The sequence below is a fragment of the Stenella coeruleoalba genome (assembly GCF_951394435.1).
Source record: "Stenella coeruleoalba genome assembly, chromosome: 12".
In the NCBI taxonomy this organism is placed as follows: domain Eukaryota; kingdom Metazoa; phylum Chordata; class Mammalia; order Artiodactyla; family Delphinidae; genus Stenella; species Stenella coeruleoalba.
Window position 1 is genome coordinate 39845116 of NC_137158.1, and position 21981 is coordinate 39867096.

The window sequence follows — 21981 nt, forward strand, 5'->3', positions numbered from 1 at the left end:
CTTGGTTTTCATTTACTATGAATGTGACTAGGTTTTTGGGTTTGTTTTAAATCCTTTTTGGGCTTCTTAACTTGTGACAATGTTTTTCACCAGTTTGGGAATATTCTCAGCTATTATCTTTTCAAAAATTGTTTCTGTTCCATTTTTCTCTCTCCTTTGCTTCAGGGACTCTAAATACACTTATATTAAATCTTCTCACGATATCCCCTATATCTCTTACACACCCCACCCCCATTTGTATTTACAAACTTTTTTCTCTGCAGGTTTCCTTCTGGAGATATTCTTCTAATTTATTCTTAATCATCTCTTCAACCATGTCTTATTGGTTATAAAACCCTTCCACTGAGTTCATTTCAGCTACTATATTTTTGGTTTGGGATTTAGTTCCTATTTATGTTTTCCATCATTATCAACCTTGCTTTTTTTATTTCATCTCTTTACCCATTAAACAAATTGCACAGCAATTTGCTGTCAAGAAAAAACTTGACAACAGAGAAGCAATCAATGAGCTCCAGTCCCACTTAGGATATAGAAAAACAAGAAGTTCTGCTCCAACAAACTATGTTTCTTTGGGCAGAGTACAGAAGGAAGAGTAGCAGCCAAAACAGTAAGAGGAAAAACCCGAAATTTTAACAAATGCTTAAAGACAAAGTATGGGCCAGTGTGACAGCTTAGAATCTCCTGGAGGCACAGATACAGGAAGAGTCTGCCCTCACTTGCCAGCTCTTTTCTATAGGCCTCCACTGGGTGTTCATAAGAAAAATGGGGGATAGATCAGGAAAACTGAAAGAGCCACCCTTTGGTGACACAGGCATGCAGATAACAACCATCTGGCGCTGGGGTAAAGGCATGAAACCCATGTTCTTTTATACAAAGAAAGAGCCATTTGCCACTAGTGGAGTGGTACAAAACCTTCCTGTTCCCTGGTTCCAGGAAAAGGCTGTGGTAGAGAAGTTGAAGGAAAAAGCATCAGATGCTAGAGGGGGGTAGGAAACCCACCTGTGACCAGGATCCTGCCCTAATGCAAAGCATTAGGTCTGCTGCCAGTGAGAGAGGGACAGGAAACTTACTCTCATTTAAGAACCGTCCCCCCCAATTACAATGCAGAGTCTGACTGCCATGGGGAGAAGGAGGTGCACCTATAAAGCTCAAGAGCCCGGGGCCTGCATGAGACTGAGGCTAGCGGGGAAAACACTGCCTGCCCCAACCACAAAACTTGCTCAAAGAAACAAGCAACAGATCCCTAGAGCTAAGGGAGGGGCAGGACTAGTAGAGATTCCACTTGTAGTACAGTTGTGCAGTCTGCTGAAAGCAAGAGGGTGAAGCAGGGACACTGAGAAAAACTCCCTGGCATTCTAGGCCACTCACTAAACACAAAGTAGCAGCAGTTCACCACTGGATGAATTTTAAAGCTGTGGTATATTGAAGGTTACAATATCAACAATAAAACCCAAGCCCAGATCAATTACTACTGAGAGTTACTTGGTACCCCCACACTAATGGCCCAAGAGAAGGAGAGGTGTGCCCACTGTACGTATAAATACTATTTACCTCAGTTTCTACTGTTCTTTTACATGCAATGTCTGACATTCAATCAAAAATTATAAGGGCTTCCCTGGTGGCACAGTGGTTGAGAGTCCGCCTGCCGATGCAGGGGACACGGGTTCGTGCCCCAGTCCGGGAGGATCCCACGTGCCATGGAGCGGCTGAGCCCAAGAGCCATGGCCACTGAGCCTGCGCGTCCGGAGCCTGTGCTCCACAGTGGGAGAGGCCACAGCGGTGAGAGGCCCGTGTACTGCAAAAAAAAAAAAAAATTATAAGACATTAAAAAGCAAGAGAAAAAAATGACAATGATCCACTGTCAACAGATAAAGTAGTTAACAGAACTAAATCCAGAGATGACCTAGATATTGACACTATCCAACAGGAATTTAAAATAACTGTGATTAAAATGCTAAGGGATCTAGTGGAATGAGTGGACAGCATACAAAAACAGAGAATTTCAGCAGAGAGATAGAAACTATAAAAAAGAGTTAAATGGGGCTTCCCTGGTGGTGCAGTGGTTGAGAGTCTGCCTGCCGATGCAGGGGACGCGGGTTCGTGCCCCGGTCCGGGAAGATCCCACATGCCGCGGAGTGGCTGGGCCCGTGAGCCATGGCCATTGAGCCTGTGCGTCCGGAGCCTGTGCTCCGCAACGGGAGAGGCCACAACAGTGAGAGGCCCACGAACCGCAAAAAAAAAAAAAAAAAAAGAGTTAAATGGAAACCCTGGGAATAAAAATACAGTATCAAGAGATGAAGAATCATTTTGACAGGCTTATTAGTAGACTGGACACAGCACAAGAAAGAATCAGTGAACCTAAAGTAGGTCAATAGAAATGATGCACATTGAAACATAAAAGTAAAAGAGAGTGAATAAAACAGAAGAGTGCATCCAACAGAGCTGTGGGACAATATCAAATGGTCTAACATAAATCTAATTGGAGTTCCAGAAGGAGAAGAGAGAGAGAGTACAGGACAGAAGAATATTTGATGGTATAATGGATGAGAATTTTCCAAAATTAATGATATACAACCAAAAAATCCAAGAGGCTCAGAGAATCCCAAGCAGAATAAATACAAAGATAAACATACCAAGACACATCATAGTAAAACTGTTGAAAATTGAAAGTTAAGAGGAAATCTTGAAGGCAGTCAGAAAATAAAAATGTTACATAGAGAAGAACAAATATAAGAATCACAGCAGACCTGTCATCAGAAAATTTGCAAGCCAGAAGGCAATAGTGATTTCTTTAAGGTACAGTTGACCCTTGAACAACATGTCTTTGAAATGTGCAGGTCTACTCATACACAGATTCTTTTTCAACATATATACAAAAATATATGTGTAGAACATCATGTGCAAGACTTGTATTGAAGTGGATAGCCTATTCCTACATAGGCACAGGGTGAGTGATATTTAACATAACATTAATGATATTAGTTTTCTTACTGTTTTATAACTTTGCTTTCAAAGAATTACGTAACTGTACAGTATGCCTCTCTCTTTCATAATTGGAGAAACTGTGTATCAGCCTATCATCACAGGGAAGTGTTTTTTAAAAATATATAATTATGTTTCCAATACTGTATCATGAATATGACTGCAATAATGCATGCCATAAAAATTTTATGCATGCCATAAAAATTTTATAACAATTCATTCATTAGTGAGCAGGCTAGGCTACCATGAAGCAATTGTATTGATTATCCTAGGCTACCATAAAGCAATCATATAGCTGCTTCTTCATTATCAATGCATGAATTGTTATACCTGTAAATAAACTGAATTTCTTTTTCACGTTATCTCTTCATTTCTGATGTCTAGTGTTAGTAATACGTATAACATCTACAGTATTTTGCATCATATAAGACAATATTGATGTAGGTACTGACAGACAATTCATCTTGCAAACAGATGACATAAACTTATAGTATCGATAAATACAGTACAGTACTGTAAACATATTTTTCTTCCTTATGATTTCCTTAATAACATTTTTTCTGTAGCTTACTTTATTGTAAGAATACAGCATATGGACTTCCCTGGTGGCGCAGTGGTTAAGAATCCACCTGCCAATGCAGGGGACACGGGTTCGAGCCCTGGTCCAGGAAGATCCCACATGCCGCAGAGCAACTAAGCCCATGCGCCACAGCTACTGAGCCTGCACTCTAGAGCCCACGTGCCACAACAACTGAAGCCCACGCGCCTAGAGTCCATGCTCTGAAACAAAGAGAAGCCACCGCAATGAGAAGCCCGCGCACCTCAACGAAGAGTAGCCTCCACTCGCCACGACTAGAGAAAGCCTGCGTGCAGCAACAAAGACCCAATGCAGCCAATAAATAAATAAATAATAAAAATAAAATATAGCACTTTAATTTCCTTAAGCTGCTTTGTTTATTTCAAAGTGCCAAAAAACTAAAGGTGTTCTGGTGTACACACATATGCTGTGAATCTAAGAATTCAGAACTATGCAAAGAACTTTTCAATACGACTTTACAAGTGAAATATTTACACACTTTACTGGTAGTGCTTAATGCTTATTTTTGAAATCTATTGCTGATATTCCTCTAAAGAGCAATGACTCAACCAGAAAAATATTAAAGGCTGCCTTTTCTTTTGTAAAGTGCTTATTAGCAACCATATCCAAAAGCAATGGTTTTCAGAAATACATATTAAAAGGTGCTCAAAGAGTCACCTCTTACAGAATCAAATATGCCATTTTGTAACTTTGTACATGTAAACTGATTTTATCTGCATTAATGAAAGATTGCTTTCAATGGCCCTCAACTATATGCTTCAAATCAAGACAGTGCTATTAGCATCAGCAGCATGAACAGTAACAGCAGAATAAACCCCAGCACATTTTAAATGGATCACAGCAGACTAGAAAAACTGTAACAGCTTTTGGATATGTTGCATATCCAAGGATGAGGCTACTCTTTCACTCTGCATATATGGTAAACATTGTAAAAAATAATAAAAACACTTTCTCGTCTCTCTGTAAGAGCATTTTACAGTGTATAAAAGGATTCAGATTCTTGTACCAATTAAGCAAACTGTTTTTCTATATAAAGTAGGCTTTATATTAAAGAAAGAAAGAAGGAAAGAAAGAGAAAAGAAAGCCTATTTCCACCAAGACAGCTAGAAGGAATTAACAAGTGAAACACCTAATGCTAAAAACCTGAGGGAAAAAAATGTGAACAATTCTGAAATGAAGCTTTTTTGAAAGGTTGATATAAACATTCCAAAAAGGAATTTGTTTTCGAGTGTGAAGTATCTGACTTCATTTCAATCATATATCACTTTTATCTGATTTAAATAATTTAGAAAAAAAATAAGCATCATCTTAACTGAACTACTTTCTGTATCAGATTCTCTTTCTGACTCATGCCCCCCAGTACGAACCATTCAATGCTCTTATAGTGAGCATCCCCTCAGGTCCCTGTCTATTTTCTGAATCTTAAAAGCTTTTTTACTCCTTTTTTTTCCCCTCCAAAACTCCCCATATATCCCAAGAGAAAATTCCTATTAAAAAATCATAATTTAAATACATTGTGACAATGTTACATTTGATTTAAAGTGGTAATAAATTATAAATTGCCAAATAATATAATTCACAATGCAAATCCCTGGTATAAAAAGAATCCATCTTGCCCTGAATATAATAAAGCAGTCCAGTGATTTCAAATTACTTATGAAATAAAGGCAAAAATAAGGTGTAAAACACTATTTATAAAAGTTAAGTAAGAAACCAGTTACCATAAATCTTTTTACAAAGATAAATGTAATGGGCCTTTCCATTTCTAAAAATTTTGGGGGAGGTTTATAACTAGTGATTTCAAAAATGACTTTAAGGAAACCAGAGATTAAATTACATATTATTTGTAATATATGACATATTAAATATATGTGACAATAATACTGCAATGGTGAGAAACTTAAATTAATCTTTGGACTTGCTACTTTTCGGCAAGTAAATTTTTTTCAAAGTCTTTGCTATAACTGATTAATTTTTAAATGTTAGTTCTCAAAAACTTTGCTACTAGAGATACTATGTTAACTAAGGAGATACTGGAAGTCTCAAATAGTAACAATACGCCTACAAAATAAAACAAGATTGTTCTTGCATCTTTTGTTAGTATAACAAATACACTTTAAAATAGACAACATTGCTATGCCTGTAAATTAAAAATACCCAAACCTTTAAAAAGGGGGTGGAACAGGAAAGAAAAATTGAAAATTCTTATTTAAAAATAAATCTGAAGTCCTTGCAGTTCTTAAGAACTTGACTTGTCAAATCACGGTTTATCTTCTTTTGGACCAAGCTGTGTCTTCCACCATTCATCCATGGGATATGATGTCAATTCTCCATTCTGTAGGTTTCAGTGTGAATTTTCTTGAATGTTTGCAAAGCTGGTACTGGACTTGAGACGTTTGGCTAAATAAATCAAAAGTATTATATTTTAACTTAAATTTAATTCTCTAAACATAATTATTCATTATTTTATGTAAACTATAGTATTCATCTATTAATTCCATGTTTGAATCTGAATAGATTCAATCTTATAAGAATTAAACCTAAATCTATTTTTTTCTACCAACCTCAAAAGATGTAACTTTGCTAGAAGCTGCACATGATTTTGTTAGAAGCAGTGCCAAATAAAACAGATGTAATTTATATCATCCTGAACAATATAGTCTTAAATATGTAATAAAAATGAAAGTACTCTACTTTAAAAATGGAAGTGCTATAAAGTATAATAAAAAAATTATATATTTGAAAGTCTAATCTAGAAATCCAAATCTAAATTTCTCTTAAAAGAATTCAGTAAAAGAACTCTGTAATGTTTAAAAAAACAAACAAACATTCAAATGGCTTACAAAGAAAAGTGAGTTGGACATTACACACATGTGCACAAACATATATGGCAGCTAATAAAATATGTACAATCAGTTTTGATCATGATGCTAAAGGGACTGAGTCATTAGAGTTAATAAAGAAAATCATGGCTATTTGGCTTGGTAATATGTTTTGTTCTTTAGTTAAACATGAATGTTTCTCATGTTCCAGAAATTAAAAACAACCATGCCATAGTGAAAGTATCTTACATTGGATAACTAGGAATCTCTCTACTTCAGAGGTTCTCAACACTAGAATAGAGGTTATGATTTAGAAGGTCTGCAATGGGATTCAGACATTTAATTTTTGTTTTTGTGTTTTGAAAGCTCTGCAGACAATTCTGATATGTGGCCAAGGATGAGAACCACTGTTCTAGTTTCTATCAGGGTCTCCCCTGACAACTGTAAGTAGAAGATGACAACATGGCTTCCTGGACCAGTGCATTGTTTCAGCCTAAACTTAAAAAGCAACTTAAACTAAAAAACAGCCTAAACTGAAAGTCTACTTCTTAAGCCTTCAGTGGATCTGGGAAGCAAACTAAATCAAAAGGGTTTTTTGTTTTAAATGTTGTTTAAAACTATTAAAAGTAATCTAGTTTCTAATTACCAAATTCATTAAACTAACCAGGTAGCAATACAACTTCCTTGCTTCCTTATTCTCTATCTGATAAATCCCTACATCCTCCAAAATTCTACTCCAGGGATCTTCTAATGGTGAATTCCAACACCCCAAATGCAGAGTTCGTCTTCTATGCCTCTGTGGTCCAACCACACTGTATGCACTTCTATTACATTTGTTGTAATGATTGGATTATGGTCGGTATGTTCTTTGAGGGCATCTATTGTGCTTTGTTCCTTTTTAAATCCCTAATTCCTACCATAGGACTTGATGAATGGTAGCATAAAGAAAATGGTAGCATAAAGAAAAGTAAATTAAAATTTCCATGAGGTATCAGCACAAGAACTATTTGCTTACACTAGCACTTCCTTAAGTTCATCATTTAATTCGTAAACAATGCTTCTATGAAACATTAATAGGTATTATGCAAAGGTCCTATTGTCAAGTTTGGGGGATGTAATCTCAGAGGCCTTAATTTATATTCAGGTACATTATGAAGCTCATGAAAAGGAATTTCACAGGACTAGTATTTTAAGGAACTCACTCTAGGAGTTGCTAACATTAAGTACAATGTTCTTTTATTCAACAAATATTTTGGAGTATCTACTATGGGCCAGGTACTTTCTAGATGCTGGTGATATAGTGGTGAGCAACATAAACAAAATCCTTTTTCTGATAGAACTTACAGTTGAGTCAGGGTAGACAAACAAATGAGGTAGAAAATAAGTGGAAAAGTTAATTGGAATAGACTAAATAGTGATTAAATGCTATTAAAGAAAGATGATACAGAAGAATTTTAAAAAGGGTGTATTCTTAGGTTGGGGGGGTCATAAAAGTTCTCTTTGTGTCAGTAACCTTTGACCTAAGACCTGGATGACAAGGAGCCAGTCAAGGAAAGCAGGGAGGGAAAAATACAAGAACCTCGGAAAGAGGACAGTGTGAATGAGCTTGGTGTTTGAGAGGAGCAGAAAGAAGGCCGGACTGCCTACATACAGCATCATGAGAAAGGAGAGGGGTAGACACAGGAGTTTAGGAATGCAGATGGGGACCAGGTCACATGCAGCTTGGAGAGCAGACCTTGGAATAAGTCTGTATTTTATTCTAGGTGCGACGGGTACACGGGAAGGGTTTCAAATGGGAGAGGAGCACGTGGTAAAATTTGTGTTTAAAAATTTACTCTAGCCACTATACGGACAATGGATTGTAGTGGGTCAAGAAGTAGAAGTAGGGATACCAGTTAAGGGACCTCTGCCTTAGTGCTGGTAAGAGACGGTGATGGCCTGGGCTAAGGTATTACCAGTGGGGATAGAGAAAAGATAATTTAAGATATATTTTTGGAAATACAGCTGGCAGTACTTGCTGATGAATTGAAAAGGGGTAGGGGAGGGAATAAGGGAATGGGGAAAGAAAAGAAAAGAAAAAGTTAAGAAATTGAAAGATATTAAAAGAAATTAAACGACAAAAGGATTTGTGGCTTATACAAGCAGATGGATGGTAATGACTTTTATTGTGAAAACAAACGAACAAAAACACTGATCAGAAGTACTATATATCTTCTGTAGAGTTAAATAGATTTGCAAAGCAAATAAGATGCTAAACTTTAAAAGTACACCAAGCCCTGAAAAATAAAGTTTCTCAACAGTGAGGTCCCTGCAATATTTTGTTATTACCCTAAAGAAGCACTTTTAGGCCCGAGTTATTACATATTTACAGAATGCTGGCAATCTTCAAAATACTTTACTAAATACACCCATGATAAAGACTCTCTCCCCTAGTAGCTAGCTTTTTGAGGTGACAAGACATTACAAATTCAATGCAAACTGATGTACAAGCAATCTTTTTTTTTTTTAAGTTAGATATATTAGACGTGAAGTTAGATAAATCATGAAAAAATGCCAGAAAGAAATTTACAAGGGAAAGAATTTTTATATCGTAGGTTCCTAAACTAGGAATAATATTTAAGAGAAAAAAAGCCTGACTTTTTTTTTCTCCTGAAAACATTCTTTTTTAAAAAAACTAAAATTACTAAGGGATAAGCCCATACTTTCATTCTGATAATAAACAAGAAAACTATGAGATTTGGAGGTCACTTTTCTTTGGCTAGTTGGGACCTTCTAGTTAGTGTTTTTTTCTGCTCTGCCCTATTTGATGGGGAGAAAGGAAAGGAATGAACACATACTGAGCACATGCTATATGTCAAGTAACTTTCTTGCAACTACAATTCCAATTTGTTCATAAACAAATTGTCTGTGTGTAAGCTACAGTTTCTCCCTGCCTGCTACTTGTTTGGTGGTTCTGTCATGGGTGGTTCTGCCAATGGACCTAAGAGCTCTCTACTATTTATCTCCCTATTATGGCCATTTCAGGTCTGCAAAGCCTTTGTTGTTGTCAACCTTATTCCAGGGAATCTAGCTTTCTCAATTAAAGCTTCTGAAAGATACTGTATGTTAAAGTTTGATTATAAAGTCACTTAACTTACACATCTCTTCTGGTAGTGAGCACAGTTGTAAAATTTGAAGAAGAGAGCTGTTTTAGGCTAATATACTTTGAGTTCTCAGAGTATATATTATTTCTAAAACAGGCTTAGATTTTTTTAAATACAGGTTTTTAATCTAAGTAAATAAACAACCATAAAAAGAAACTTACGTAGAATGAGTTTGCGTTTCTTTTGCTCTGAGTGAAGAAAACTACTAAGGTAGAAGACAACAGGTAGAAAGAGAATGAACACAGAAACAGCAATTACAGGCACTGTGTCACTGCAAGGGACTGAACAGTTGAAAGTTCGACTCCAAAGTTTTCGAGTAATATTCATCTGAAACAATAACAAATAATGTTACTCTATTTTATATTTAATTTGTCTTCAATTTCATAAAATTATTTTGTCAGTAACAAGAACCCCAAATTTAGACTAAATACACATCCCTAAAAAATCTATTAATAGTTGAGGACAATTTCTTCTGTCAGGGAAATAAGCTGGTTCACGATTAGTCATTGTATAAATTTATATCCATACAGAAATTTCATATTGTAAATTCATAATACTGTCCAAAGAATGTCAGCTTTTCACAGACTTCAAAAACAGAACTTGTATCAATAGAAATATACTGTGCTTCATTCATTAAAAAAGATTTAAGGGGGCTTCCCTGGTGGCACAGCGGTTAAGAATCTGCCTGCCCATGCAGGGGACACGGGTTCGAGCCCTGGTCCGGGAAGATCCCACATGCCGCGGAGCAATTAAGCCCGTAAGGCCACAACTAAAGGAAGCCCACGCGCAGCAACGAAGACCCAACGCAGCCATAAATAAATAAATAAATTAAAAAAAAAAAAAAAAAAGATTTAAAAGGGTAACTATGTGAGGTGATGAATGTCAATAATTAGACTGTGGGAATCCTTTTGCAATATGTATGTATATCAAATCATCACACTGTACACTTTAAATATATTATAATTTTATTTGTCAAGTACACCTCAATAAAACTGGGGGGGGAGGGGAAGTCTCACAAAACAAACAAAATATTTTCTTTCATATGTTACCTACGTAATCTCACTGAGCTTGTTGTAATATTTTTAGAATGGAGATAAAAATATCAGCTTTATAGGGCTTCTCTTCAAGAGATGATATCTATGAAATGCTTAATAGCTTATCTAAGATATTATGAAAGATTCATACAGCAAATAATTTTTTAAGTATATAATATCTAATGAGTCATGGAAACTTTATTAGACAATACTAATATCTTATTTCGCCCCTAGATACACTTAGGGGCTGCAGTACCTCACTTTCATTGAGCTCATGATTTCTGTCAAACAGGCTAAACGATGTAAGGAAACTATCAAATTTAGCTTTTAAAACTGTTCTTGCCTGGATTTTGTTTAATTGAGATATGGTTTACAAATGGTGCACTGTACGTCTGTCGTAATTTTTGCTTATTGCAAGATGGATGTTCTAAAATAGGTTGGTCATGTTGATTTCCTGTGTAATCCAACTTGTGTCATAGAACCAATATTCATTTTTCTTCTTTATTTTAAAAAAAAGAAAGAGACTATTATTCTTTAAAAAGATGTTATTATTTATTGGGAACCTACTAGAAGCCAGGTACTACTCTAAACATTAGTAACAGAGCAGTAACAAACAAAAATCCCCATGGTGTATCCATTTTAAGCGCTTTTTACCATTCTGAATATTACAGATCCACTATGTTCACTCTGAGCTGCTATAATTCACACTCATCATTCTCAAACATTAAGTTTACCAATTTTGACCACAAGTTCTCTGCTTTTTGACAATAAATTTTCAGTTTCCTCTAATGCCTCAATAGTCAGGCATCGTATTCCCATAAAAAGGCATGATTGCCATCTAGTGGTGCCCCATGTAAAGGCAGGCTATTCAACGGAGGAAAAAAGAGTTTTTGTTGACTATTCATTCAATCAATACATGTTACTAAGGGCCCACTATTTGCTAGGCGCTGTTCTAGATACTGAACAGTGAACAAAAAAGGACAATGATGTTCTTGTCTTCATATGGCTTATATTTTAGTAAGGGGAGAAAGACTACAAATAAGTAAACAAAACTTTTCAGATGGTAATAGATATAAAGAAATAAAGCAACAGGATAGGAAGTAACTGAGGAATGGCTTCAGAAACATATTGTAGCAAAACCTAGAGACTTCTTGAATTAGCAACAAGTGCACAAGAAACTGAAATGAAGACATTTAACAATATACCCACACCTCTGAAAATGACACACATTATCAAACTTAAAAAAACAAAATGTATAAATGGAGTATAATCTATAAAAATATTAAATCACTATGTTGTATACCTGAAGCTAATATAATATTGTAAATCAACTATACTTTAATAAAAAGAAGTCAAATATACCAAATTATCAACTTACTTATGAAGTATCTGATTAATTTCCATTTTAGTTTGACACATCAGGATATTCTAAAACTTTACTACTTAGCAACTAGTTATTTCTGGTTGAAGACACCATATGCAAATTCCAATAATAATACTGAAGGCACATTCAACAACACTGCAAAACACGTGTTGTATCAGGAGCAAAGTACTTACTGCATCTTCCACATCAATGCATAAGTGCGTTCCAGATTCAGCCTTATTTTCAAGTTCATTCATTTTTTGCATTTCACTGTACAGACTACTCAGAGTTTTGTATGCGTCATGACAGTTTTTGCATACTTCTGAATAATTTCTTAACTGAAGAAGACTGTGTGCGCTCCCCTAAAAGTCAAAGGCACATAAAATACACGCAATAAACATTACATTTTTTAAACTTATTTGCCCTCCTGGAGGAAATAATAGAGTATGTTAAAGTGCTGAGCTGTGGTGTGGGGCAGGTTGCTAAACCACTCTGAGCCTCGGTTTTAACTATAAAATAGGGATACCCTTACCTGTATTACAGGTCCCAAGGAATAGAGACTGGTATGTAGCACACAGTAAAATATTTGGTACTTTCTAGTTGCCCCTGAATTTTGAAAACCACTGCACTAGCCACTGTTAACTGAGGGCAACACTAGCTCATATACCAAATTATTGATACCTAAATACCAAAAATTTACTAAGTTATCTTGCCATTTATACATCTGCCCTTATCTATCCTACACTCACCAAATAAATAAAGTATACCCTTGCCTGTGCTGACTTGAACCCTGAAGTCTGCCTTATTGAGACAGAGAAGACTTTATAATGAGTTAGGAAACGGCACCCAAACTACATCCCTCCCCCAGCCCTCTTACCCTAATGCTTTTAATCCAGGCCTTTCAAGTCAACAAAAAGGGACTAATACCAATGAATTGTATAACCTAAAATATAACCTCAGGTACTGGATATAAGACATTATGTTAGTGAATCTCAATCTTTTCCACTTCTGGGACTGACGCTTGTATTTCAAGAACAAGTTTGCTAAACAGTCAATTCACACTTTTGTTTTCTATTCCCTTTATTCTTTACCTTATAGCCTGGAGAAATAATATTAACTGACTATCAGAATGAAAAAGAAAAGGAAAAATTAAGGGAATTAAGCTGATGTAGCCCCTACAATATTACCCTTACTATCTACTTGACAGAGAAACTCAAGACTCTCTTTAGTTCTGCCACAAGAAATAGCCCATTGCCTGTTTTTCACAGAACAATTGTACGTTCAGCTAAATGTGTTCGATCAAAAATGGAGCACAGTACCTTGATGGGGGAGTATAATTTAGTCATTTATATTAAAACTTAAAATGTACATATCATTTGACATTGCAATTTCACTTCTAGGAATCTACCAGACAGATAAAGATACAAATACCTGCAAAAGACTGTCCATATTTGTGATAGTAAAATACTGAACCAAACAAAATTCTCCATTGATACAGGGACTGACTGACTAAATGGTGGCATAGTCAAACAACAAAAAGCCCTGCAACGTTTAAAGCAAATGAGAAAGTAGGATTCTGGGAAAATGATGACATCAGCACGTGCCATTCCTGATTTCTTTCCTGAAGAGACTCAAGAACAGAAGAGTAAACCCAGGCCCTTGATAGCACTGTTAATTATAGAGGCATGACATGCACATTTCATCACAGGAAGGTTGTATGACAGCTGTCATACCACTCCCAGAGAAACTAGCCGGAACCACAGTCTCTTGTGACCCTCTATCCCCTGCAACCACCTACTGTCCTCTGGAGATGCGAGGGGCTGGAATAATAGCCCCACCCTACCTGCAGGACCACCCACAAAAAGCAGTCTCCACAGTCACCCAGACAGTCCAGGTTCCCAGAGAAGCCACCTGCAAACACATACTACATAAGGTGGAGCTGGTCTGGAACCTAAACCCACATCTCTGCCTCATCACTGAGCCAGAAGGCACTGCCACAGCCAATACCATTAATTTCACTGCTACCACCTATCTCTTTAGCTGGTTCTCCTCCCTTTTCAAACACACACACACACACACACACACACACACACACAACCTATAAAACGTTGGCATTGCCCAGAACTCAGTCCTTGGGGCCTCTTCATCATCTCTATCTCCACTCACTCACATCCAAGTCTCCAGGCTTGATACCATCTGTACCTGATGACTCTCAAATCTACGGCTCCAGCTCATACCTCTCCCCTGATAATAAACAAACAAACTACCTAATTAGCTAATTAATTTTTAAAAACCATTCAATTTAAGGAAATAGAAAAATGACAAAACCAAAAGAATATAGGTGGAATTAATAAATGCAAAAGCATAACTTAACACATTAAGAAAAATAAAACAGAAACTGATAAATAAAGCCAAAGGTGGGTTTTCCAAAAGGTCAATAAATATAAATGTATCTTCAACAAGCCTAAAGAAAATTCAAGGGAAAAAAGGACTCACAAGTATAGCATTTGGAAATAGAAAGGAAATGTAGCTATATATATGATAGAAAGTTTAAGGAGTAACCAATTACTAAATGCAATGCATTATCCTGGAATGAATCCTGAATTAGAAAAGGACATTAGTAGAAAAACTGTTGAAATCAGAATGAAGTCTGGCATTTAGTTAATAGTTATATACCAATGTTCATTTCTTATTTTTGACTAATGTACCTTGGTAACATAAGGTGAACATTAGGGGAAACTAGGTCAGGGATATACAGGAATTCTCTGTATTAGCTTTGCAACTTTTCTGTAAATCTAAAATTATTCCAAAAAAAAAAAAACCATTTAAAAATAGGCAGTTAAAATCTGTAGTGGGGCCTTTTTGTCCGACATCTTAGGGAGGTGAGGTGATAGCAGTTGCTCTCCCGGCTTCGCTACGCCGCCCAAGGATGACAAGAAGAAGAAAGATGCCGGAAAGTCGGCCAAGAAAGACAAAGACCCAGTGAACAAATCTGGGGGCAAGGTCAAAAAGAAGAAGTGGTCCAAAGGCAAAGTTCGGGACAAGCTCAATAACCTAGTCTTGTTTGACAAAGCAACGTATGACAAACTCTGTAAAGAAGTTCCCAACTATAAGCTTATAACTCCAGCTGTCGTCTCTGAGAGACTGAAGATTCGTGGCTCCCTGGCCAGGGCAGCCCTGCAGGAGCTGCTTAGTAAAGGACTTATTAAACTGGTTTCAAAGCACAGAGCTCAAGTAATTTACACCAGAAATACCAAGGGTGGAGATGCTCCAGCTGCTGGTGAAGATGCATTAACAGGTCCCACCAGCTGTATATTTTGAAAAATAAAGCTTTATTAAATCAAAAAAAAAATCTGTAGTGGGGGAAGAAAAGATATCGTTCATAAGGGCACCAAACACTATGTAATACCTTGAAATAGACTTAAGAAATGTATAAACCTATAGGAAATTTAAATAAATAAGTAAAACTGTGCTAGAGAACATTAAAAAATAAAGAATAATGGTGGTTACCAGGGGCTAGAGAAAGAGGAAATGGGGAGTTGTTACTTAATGTGTACAGAGTTTCAGTTTGAGAAGATGAAACATTCTGGAGATGGATGGTGGTAGAGTTGTACAACAATGTGAGTGTACTTAATGCCACTGAACTGTACACTTAGAAGTTGTAATGTGGTAAATTTTATATTCTATTTTACTGAAATAAAAAATAGTGAATATATACTGTACTCCTAGATAGGAAAGCTTCATATAATAACAGGTCAATTTTTCCCAAATGATGACTCTAAAATGTAATGCAATTCTAATAAAATATCAAAATGATTGATTATTTTGAACTTGGTTCTAAAATTCATTTCATGGATTTATTTAGTAAATCATGTTTTGAAAGTCAAGAAGCCAACAGGAAAAAAAGGTTGGCGCTAAACCTTACGTCTTACACCAAAATAAATTTCAAACAGATAAAATGATGCTTAAATGTACAAAACAAAACCATGAAAGTCCTAAAACAATCACAGGAGAAATTTTTAAAATAATCTCAAAGTGGGAAAAGGCCTTCTAGTGTAACACAAAATCCACAAGCCATTAAATTAATTTTGGTAAATCTAAGAACATAAAAATTAAAATTTTCTTCATATCAAAAAGAGAAGCATGATAAAGAGACAAACAACAAATGAGGAAAAAATATTTGCAACTAACATCCCAGGAAAAATGCTAATTTCCCTAAAGTACATTCATCAGAACTAGTGTCTTTGGTCTCTAAAACCAGAGTTCCTAGTCAAATAGTCTTGGTAAATGCTGTATACAAAGTTACCATTTGAAGTTCTATATAATGTACATTAGTCCACTAAAGTTCTGCAGTCCTGTATTAAAGCATTTCTTACCCTTATTAAGAACATTACACCTTTTTTATGGGCTACCTATTAAAATCTTGCAGAACATATTTTGGGAAATGTTCATCTAATAGTTTTTATTATACTCAGGGAAATTCATATACTATGTTATCACATTTATTAAAGAGAAAATTATACATACCTATATCCTAAATATATTTCTATCTATTTGTGGGGATTACCTACTTGTTAAAAAGCAAGTTTCAAAACTAGGATTTTACCAGAATTCCAATTTCACCCCTCACCACTACCAGGAACATTCCAGTACTAACATTCAAGGGTCAGAGGTGGAGAAAACAAAACCCAATAAAGTAGGTTTCTTAAAGGCTACCTTTTATATTATAATTCAAAACTCAAAGTTACCTTATTAAACAGCACCTTTTAAAGTAGGTAAAATATATTTAAGCAAATATTGAGGCAAAGAATAAGCTTTTTATAGGCAGAATCATACTGAATTGCAAAATACATTATTGCATAAACAAAGTCAAGAAAAATTATTGTCTGATAGAACAACACTGTGTTTTAATTAAACAATCACATGCCTCAGTTTATATGTTCACACTCATTAACTCATTGGATCCTGACTACAAAATACTGGAAGGTAGGCACGGTAGATCTTACTATTCCCATCCTACAAATTAAAAAACTGAAGTTTTGATGATTTGCCTAAGGGCTAGTAATAGAAGAATTTAGCAGAAATCCAGGTCTACCTCTACACTGTGTATGTAGATAAATATCAACAATTAATGCTATAAAAATTGGAATTATTTATTATTCACTTGGACAAGACAGCATTTTAATTTCAAGTGTCATATATAAAATACCTGAAGGTTATTCTCAAAGCAGGTCAAGGTGTGATTAAACAGATTCAGGAAGTATACTGTGCTATTTGATAATTCTTCACTTTTGTTCGTTAAACAATCTGTCAAGAAACCAAAAAGTAGATTAATATATCTCAAGCAACAATTATATATAGTCATTTATCTCTCAAGCTGTTATCTTCTGTTTCACACTATCGTAATCCTTTATTCAGACAAGCATGAAGTGTTCCACATTAAGAGAATTTTCCAAATACATGAAGCTTACCCCTTTTAGTTTCCAAAAGGTTTTTTTTACATCATAACCATTTAAATGAAAATATTAAAAGTCACATACTTTTCTCTCTTTGTAAAAACCATATACCAAGTAAAATTGAAATTGATTTTTGATGGTACAAAGTCTTAATCATGAATATCAGTTATCAAATGCCGCCTTAATAGGAGTACTCTTAGTGCTGTTTAGGCATAAGACTATCCTGCATTAATTTTAGCTAAATTCATATGCTGTTTGATTGTTTTCTGTGTTACATTTAGTAGTTCTGGGTCTCTTCCATCTTCACTAGTGGGTCAGTTATTGCATCTAAGAGGTTAATCTTTTAAAATCTGCTCTTTCTAATCTATTGTGAGTTGGGAGACCAGAGAAACAAGCTGGTGAGAATCTTGCATAAAATACTGATAAAGGGACTTCAAGTAAAATCTGGAAATAAATACACTTGTTTTATGTTTTTCTTAAAATCTTACATAAATGATATTCCTCTGCAACTTGCTACTCTCACTTATCAAGTTCATTCCTTTGAATTGTTTTCTATTTCTATGTATGAACATAGCACAATTTTTTAATCTATTCTCCCTTCTTGGATGAACTTATTCTTTATCCTCAGTTTGCTTTTACCTCTCCCTGTGCTCTCAGCTTACCCGCTGGGATCTAGGTTCAAGTGCCTGGCACCATATCCTGGAACTCATAGTCAACCATTTCAATCTCACTTTCCTAGAATCCTTGCCCTTTTTACATTCCACATACTCACAAATATTTAAAACCTTCATTAACTTTCTCTACTCCCAATTGTGGTTGTAGAACACTATTATAGAAAACTCTAAAGTTATAATCAGGGGACTCAATTCAAACTAGTTTCAGAGCCACAAAACAATCCTTGTAGATGCCCTACCAATTACTCCACAAGGGATGTTCAAATACTTTCTATTCTCTAGTACCCAACCATACTCTTGTTCTTCTTAAATTTAACTGAGAGCTGTATATTATACACACTCAGGGCCATCTATTATGATCTTTCAACTGGGAGGGGAGAGACAGGATAGAAGGCTGTTACAGTTATCCAGGAGAAAGGTGGCAATGCAAACAGAAAGAAATCAATGGATAAGAGATACACAGAATAGGTAGTGAAGAGTACCAGAATATGCCAACTCAAAATATGCCTCTTTGGCATATGGATTATTCTGAGCTAAAGGCCTTTAAGGACTTCCCTGGTGGCGCAGTGGTTAAGAATCTGCATGCCAATGCAGGGGACGTGGGTTCGAGCCCTGGTTGGGAAAGATCCCACATGCTGCACAGCAACTAAGCCCGTGTGCCACAGCTACTGAGTCTGCGCTCTAGAGCCCATTAGCCACAACTACTGAGCCCGCGTGCCACAACTACTGAAGCCTGCGCGCCTAGAGCCCATTCTCCACTACAAGAGGAGCCACTGCAGGGAGAAGCCCGCGCACCGCAAAGAAGAGTAGCCCCCGCGTGCCGCAACTAGAGAAAGCCCGCGCACAGCAACGAAGACCCAACGCAGCCAAAAATAAATAAATTTTAAAAAAGTAAAGGCCTTTAAGAACCAACAGATTCAGGAAAAACTCTAAAAACAGGGCACAAGTTTTTATTTTGTAGATAAAATTTACACTTGTAAAGGAAATTTCCACTTGTAAAGATGTCTCTCTCTCTCAAGAAAAAGAAAAGGGAGGACTCTTAACAACTAACTCTTACCAATGGAGATGGTTCTAACTTAAATCTATGTAACAAACCTTACTAAACAATCCCGTTTACCATATTTTTCCTGGTCACTTTCCCATAACTTGCCTCCTTCATCCAGAAGACCAAAACCCTTTCTCCTCTGATTATCCTAAGATGGTATATAAACCCAAATTCTAACCATCCATTTGGGTTACTCATCACGGGGTGCTCCCGTGTGTACATGTGCAATGCACTTGTTAATAAGCTTCTGTTTGTTTTCTCTTGTTACTCCGTCTTTGGCCAGTCTAATTAGAGAGTTCCAGCCAGAGAACCTAAAATGGATAGAGGAAAAAGATTTTTTTCCCTCCCTTAGAGTAGACATTAGGATATGACACACTATATGACGCACGCACTATTATAAACAACAATCACTACAATGAAAGCTAATGTTAACTGAGTAGTTGCCATGTTCCAAGTGCCATGCTTGTACTTTAAACACATTTATTCAATTCTTACAACAATCCTATGAGGCAAGAACTATCATCTCCATTTTCTAAATAAGGAACAAAGGCAGAGAGGAATTAAGAAGTTACCCAAGGTCATAAAACTGGTAAGTAAAAACCTGGAATTTCTACTCAGTCTGATTCCTGAGCCTGCACTTGCAAACACTACAAATATAAAATATCTACACTCTAGACAATTAAAGTTCAATACTGGGAATCAATAAATACATGCCACTGCTCCTCCCTCCACCACCCATAGATTTCTTACACCATGCAGGGATTCAGGCAGTCGCTACCAACTGATCAGTGCTGGCAACTGAGATGAAGCATAAAACTGGTAAACAGGGCAGCAACTAGCACATAAAGACTCCTTTGTGCAAACTGGAAAAAGACATTCCGTCCAGGTAGATTATTTACAAAAAAGTGCTCCTACCTCCAGAAGCTGAGCTGGAATCCAGCCCCACTCATCCCCTTACATGGCCCCTAGTGTAGGACTTGGCCTGCACCTGGCATACCTGGGGCTCTACTGATGAACCTATTCCAAGAGTCTTTCCCTCTCTGAACTCACACACTCTACATTCTCTGCAGCTTTATCTTCTCCAGCATGTAAGTCCTGTTCTGACTGTTCACCTTATCATTTAAAAATCTGAGGGATCACTTCACAAATTAGGAAACAGCTAGAGAAATAAAGTGATATACTGAGGATCATACATCAAGTTAGTAAGGCATTGAAATACAAAATATACTTTCCAGGCTCTTGATTAAGTATTATCCTAATTATACCATTTTTCCTTTACTATTTAAAAATGTTACTCTCTCTGTTGGCTTTCAAAAAGTTCACACACTAAATTCTTAAAAAAAAAAAAATAACATAAGTCTCTCTTAATCCTGGTTTAACATCATCACAAAGTAGCCTTGAATCTTTTTACACGAGGTAGAGTATAAATAAAAACAAAGTTACAAATATGCATAATATTATTATATTGTGCTAACGAGATTGAAGAAGTTTTCAGTTTTTGTAGTTGACATTTTGGAGGGAAGTACAGGGAATACAATTTCATCCACAACAACTGTACATCTGTGTATAATGAGCCACATCATGGCAAATGACATGCACAATATGGGGGTGTGTGTGTCCCTGGATTGTCTTACAAAAGCAGTATAAAGCATGAATGTGATTCATACTTCTATACAAAGTATGTAACTGAAATAATTTCTTTATAAAAAAGTAATTTATATGGGGCTTCCCTGGTGGCGCAGTGGTTGAGAGTCTGCCTGCCGATGCAGGGAACACGGGTTCGTGCCCCGGTCTGGGAAGATCCCACATGCCGCGGAGCGGCTGGGCCCGTGAGCCATGGCCGCTGAGCCTGCGCGTCCGGAGCCTGTGCTCCGCAACGGGAGAGGCCACAGCAGTGAGAGGCCCGCGTACCGCAAAAAAAAAAAGAAACATTAGTAGTACTAAAGCTTCCTATAAGCACTAAGTGAAGTGGTCATTATGAATTTTCCTCATCTCAGATAATCAATGCAGCCTCATCAAGGACAGATTAGCATAGCTTCTTTCTCAGCGAGGGCTCAAGCATCAGCTCAAGAGGCATTCTTAAAGGTGTTAAGGATTCAAGTTAAGACCTTACATAGAAACCCACTAAATATCATAACAGGAATTATGTATGCATCTTTAGATAAAGTATTTGGCATCTATTAGGAGCTTGTATAAGGATCTCTGCTGTTTTTCAAAACTAATTCTATAGAGAACAACAGAGACAATTATCAATTTCTGAAAAACAGGGCAAGCTTCAGAAAACATAGTATTAAACTATGGGAACTTTGTACTTAAACAACATAATTAAGTTTAATAAGTATGAAAACTAGGACATTTTAAGTTATAAGATATAAATGAGTCCAATGCTTAGTATGTTACCATTTAGATAAAATATGGGAAAGATGGGTTCTGATTAATTGATCTTCTGGTTAACTATCAAGTTTTATTATTGATTTTTAAAGAATCAAGACATAAAAAGTGAAGAGTGGCAGAATATTTGCCATATGGATTATTCTGAGCTGACGGCACTTGGAAAATAGCCAAGGCAGAGAGAAGCTTTCTGTGAATTCCCCTTATCTGCTTGAAGACAGAGCTTCCAAAAGAAAATCAGTTGTCATAAATCCCTTCTCCAGGAGTTTCATCAACTAGGGAAGATTTTCTCCTATCAGAGGAAAGGAGACCAATCAAACAGAATGGAGAGTCCAGAAATAAATTCCTGCATATACAGTCAACTATGAGCTGAACTCCTAGAAACAGAGAGCAGAATGGTGATTGCCAAAGGCTGGGGGGTGGGAGAAATGGGAAGATATTTGTCAAAGGGCACAAACCTCCAGCTGTAAGAT

The 21981-nt window shown here is 36.3% G+C and overlaps 2 protein-coding genes across 4 annotated transcripts in view; one reads left to right on the forward strand and one right to left on the reverse strand.

The window, feature by feature from the left end:
* The window catches only part of OSTM1 (osteoclastogenesis associated transmembrane protein 1), a 51743-nt gene that overhangs the window by 8784 nt on the left and 20978 nt on the right, over positions 1–21981 (reverse strand). The window contains exons 3-7 of one of the 3 annotated variants that reach the window (XR_013830889.1): positions 17152–17249; positions 12137–12304; positions 9707–9872; positions 5744–5980; positions 1552–1795 (exon numbers count right to left, since the gene is read on the reverse strand). Coding sequence is in view for 1 of the 3 variants with exons in the window: in XM_079939807.1 (XP_079795933.1) it covers positions 5925–5980; positions 9707–9872; positions 12137–12304; positions 17152–17249 (488 nt within the window). In the remaining 2 variants the exon portion in view is untranslated. Of the gene's footprint in view, positions 1–1551; positions 1796–2698; positions 5981–9706; positions 9873–12136; positions 12305–17151; positions 17250–21981 lie in introns of those variants that run through there. The other 2 variants (XR_013830888.1, XM_079939807.1) reach the window with 2 other exon arrangements.
* Positions 13527–15294, forward strand: LOC307195218 (small ribosomal subunit protein eS25-like; the record flags this gene model as incomplete). The annotated part of the gene is made up of 2 exons (XM_079939196.1): positions 13527–13587; positions 14830–15294. The coding sequence occupies 2 exons, from the start codon at positions 13527–13529 to the stop codon at positions 15261–15263; spliced, it is 495 nt and encodes a 164-aa protein (XP_079795322.1). The 3' UTR covers positions 15264–15294.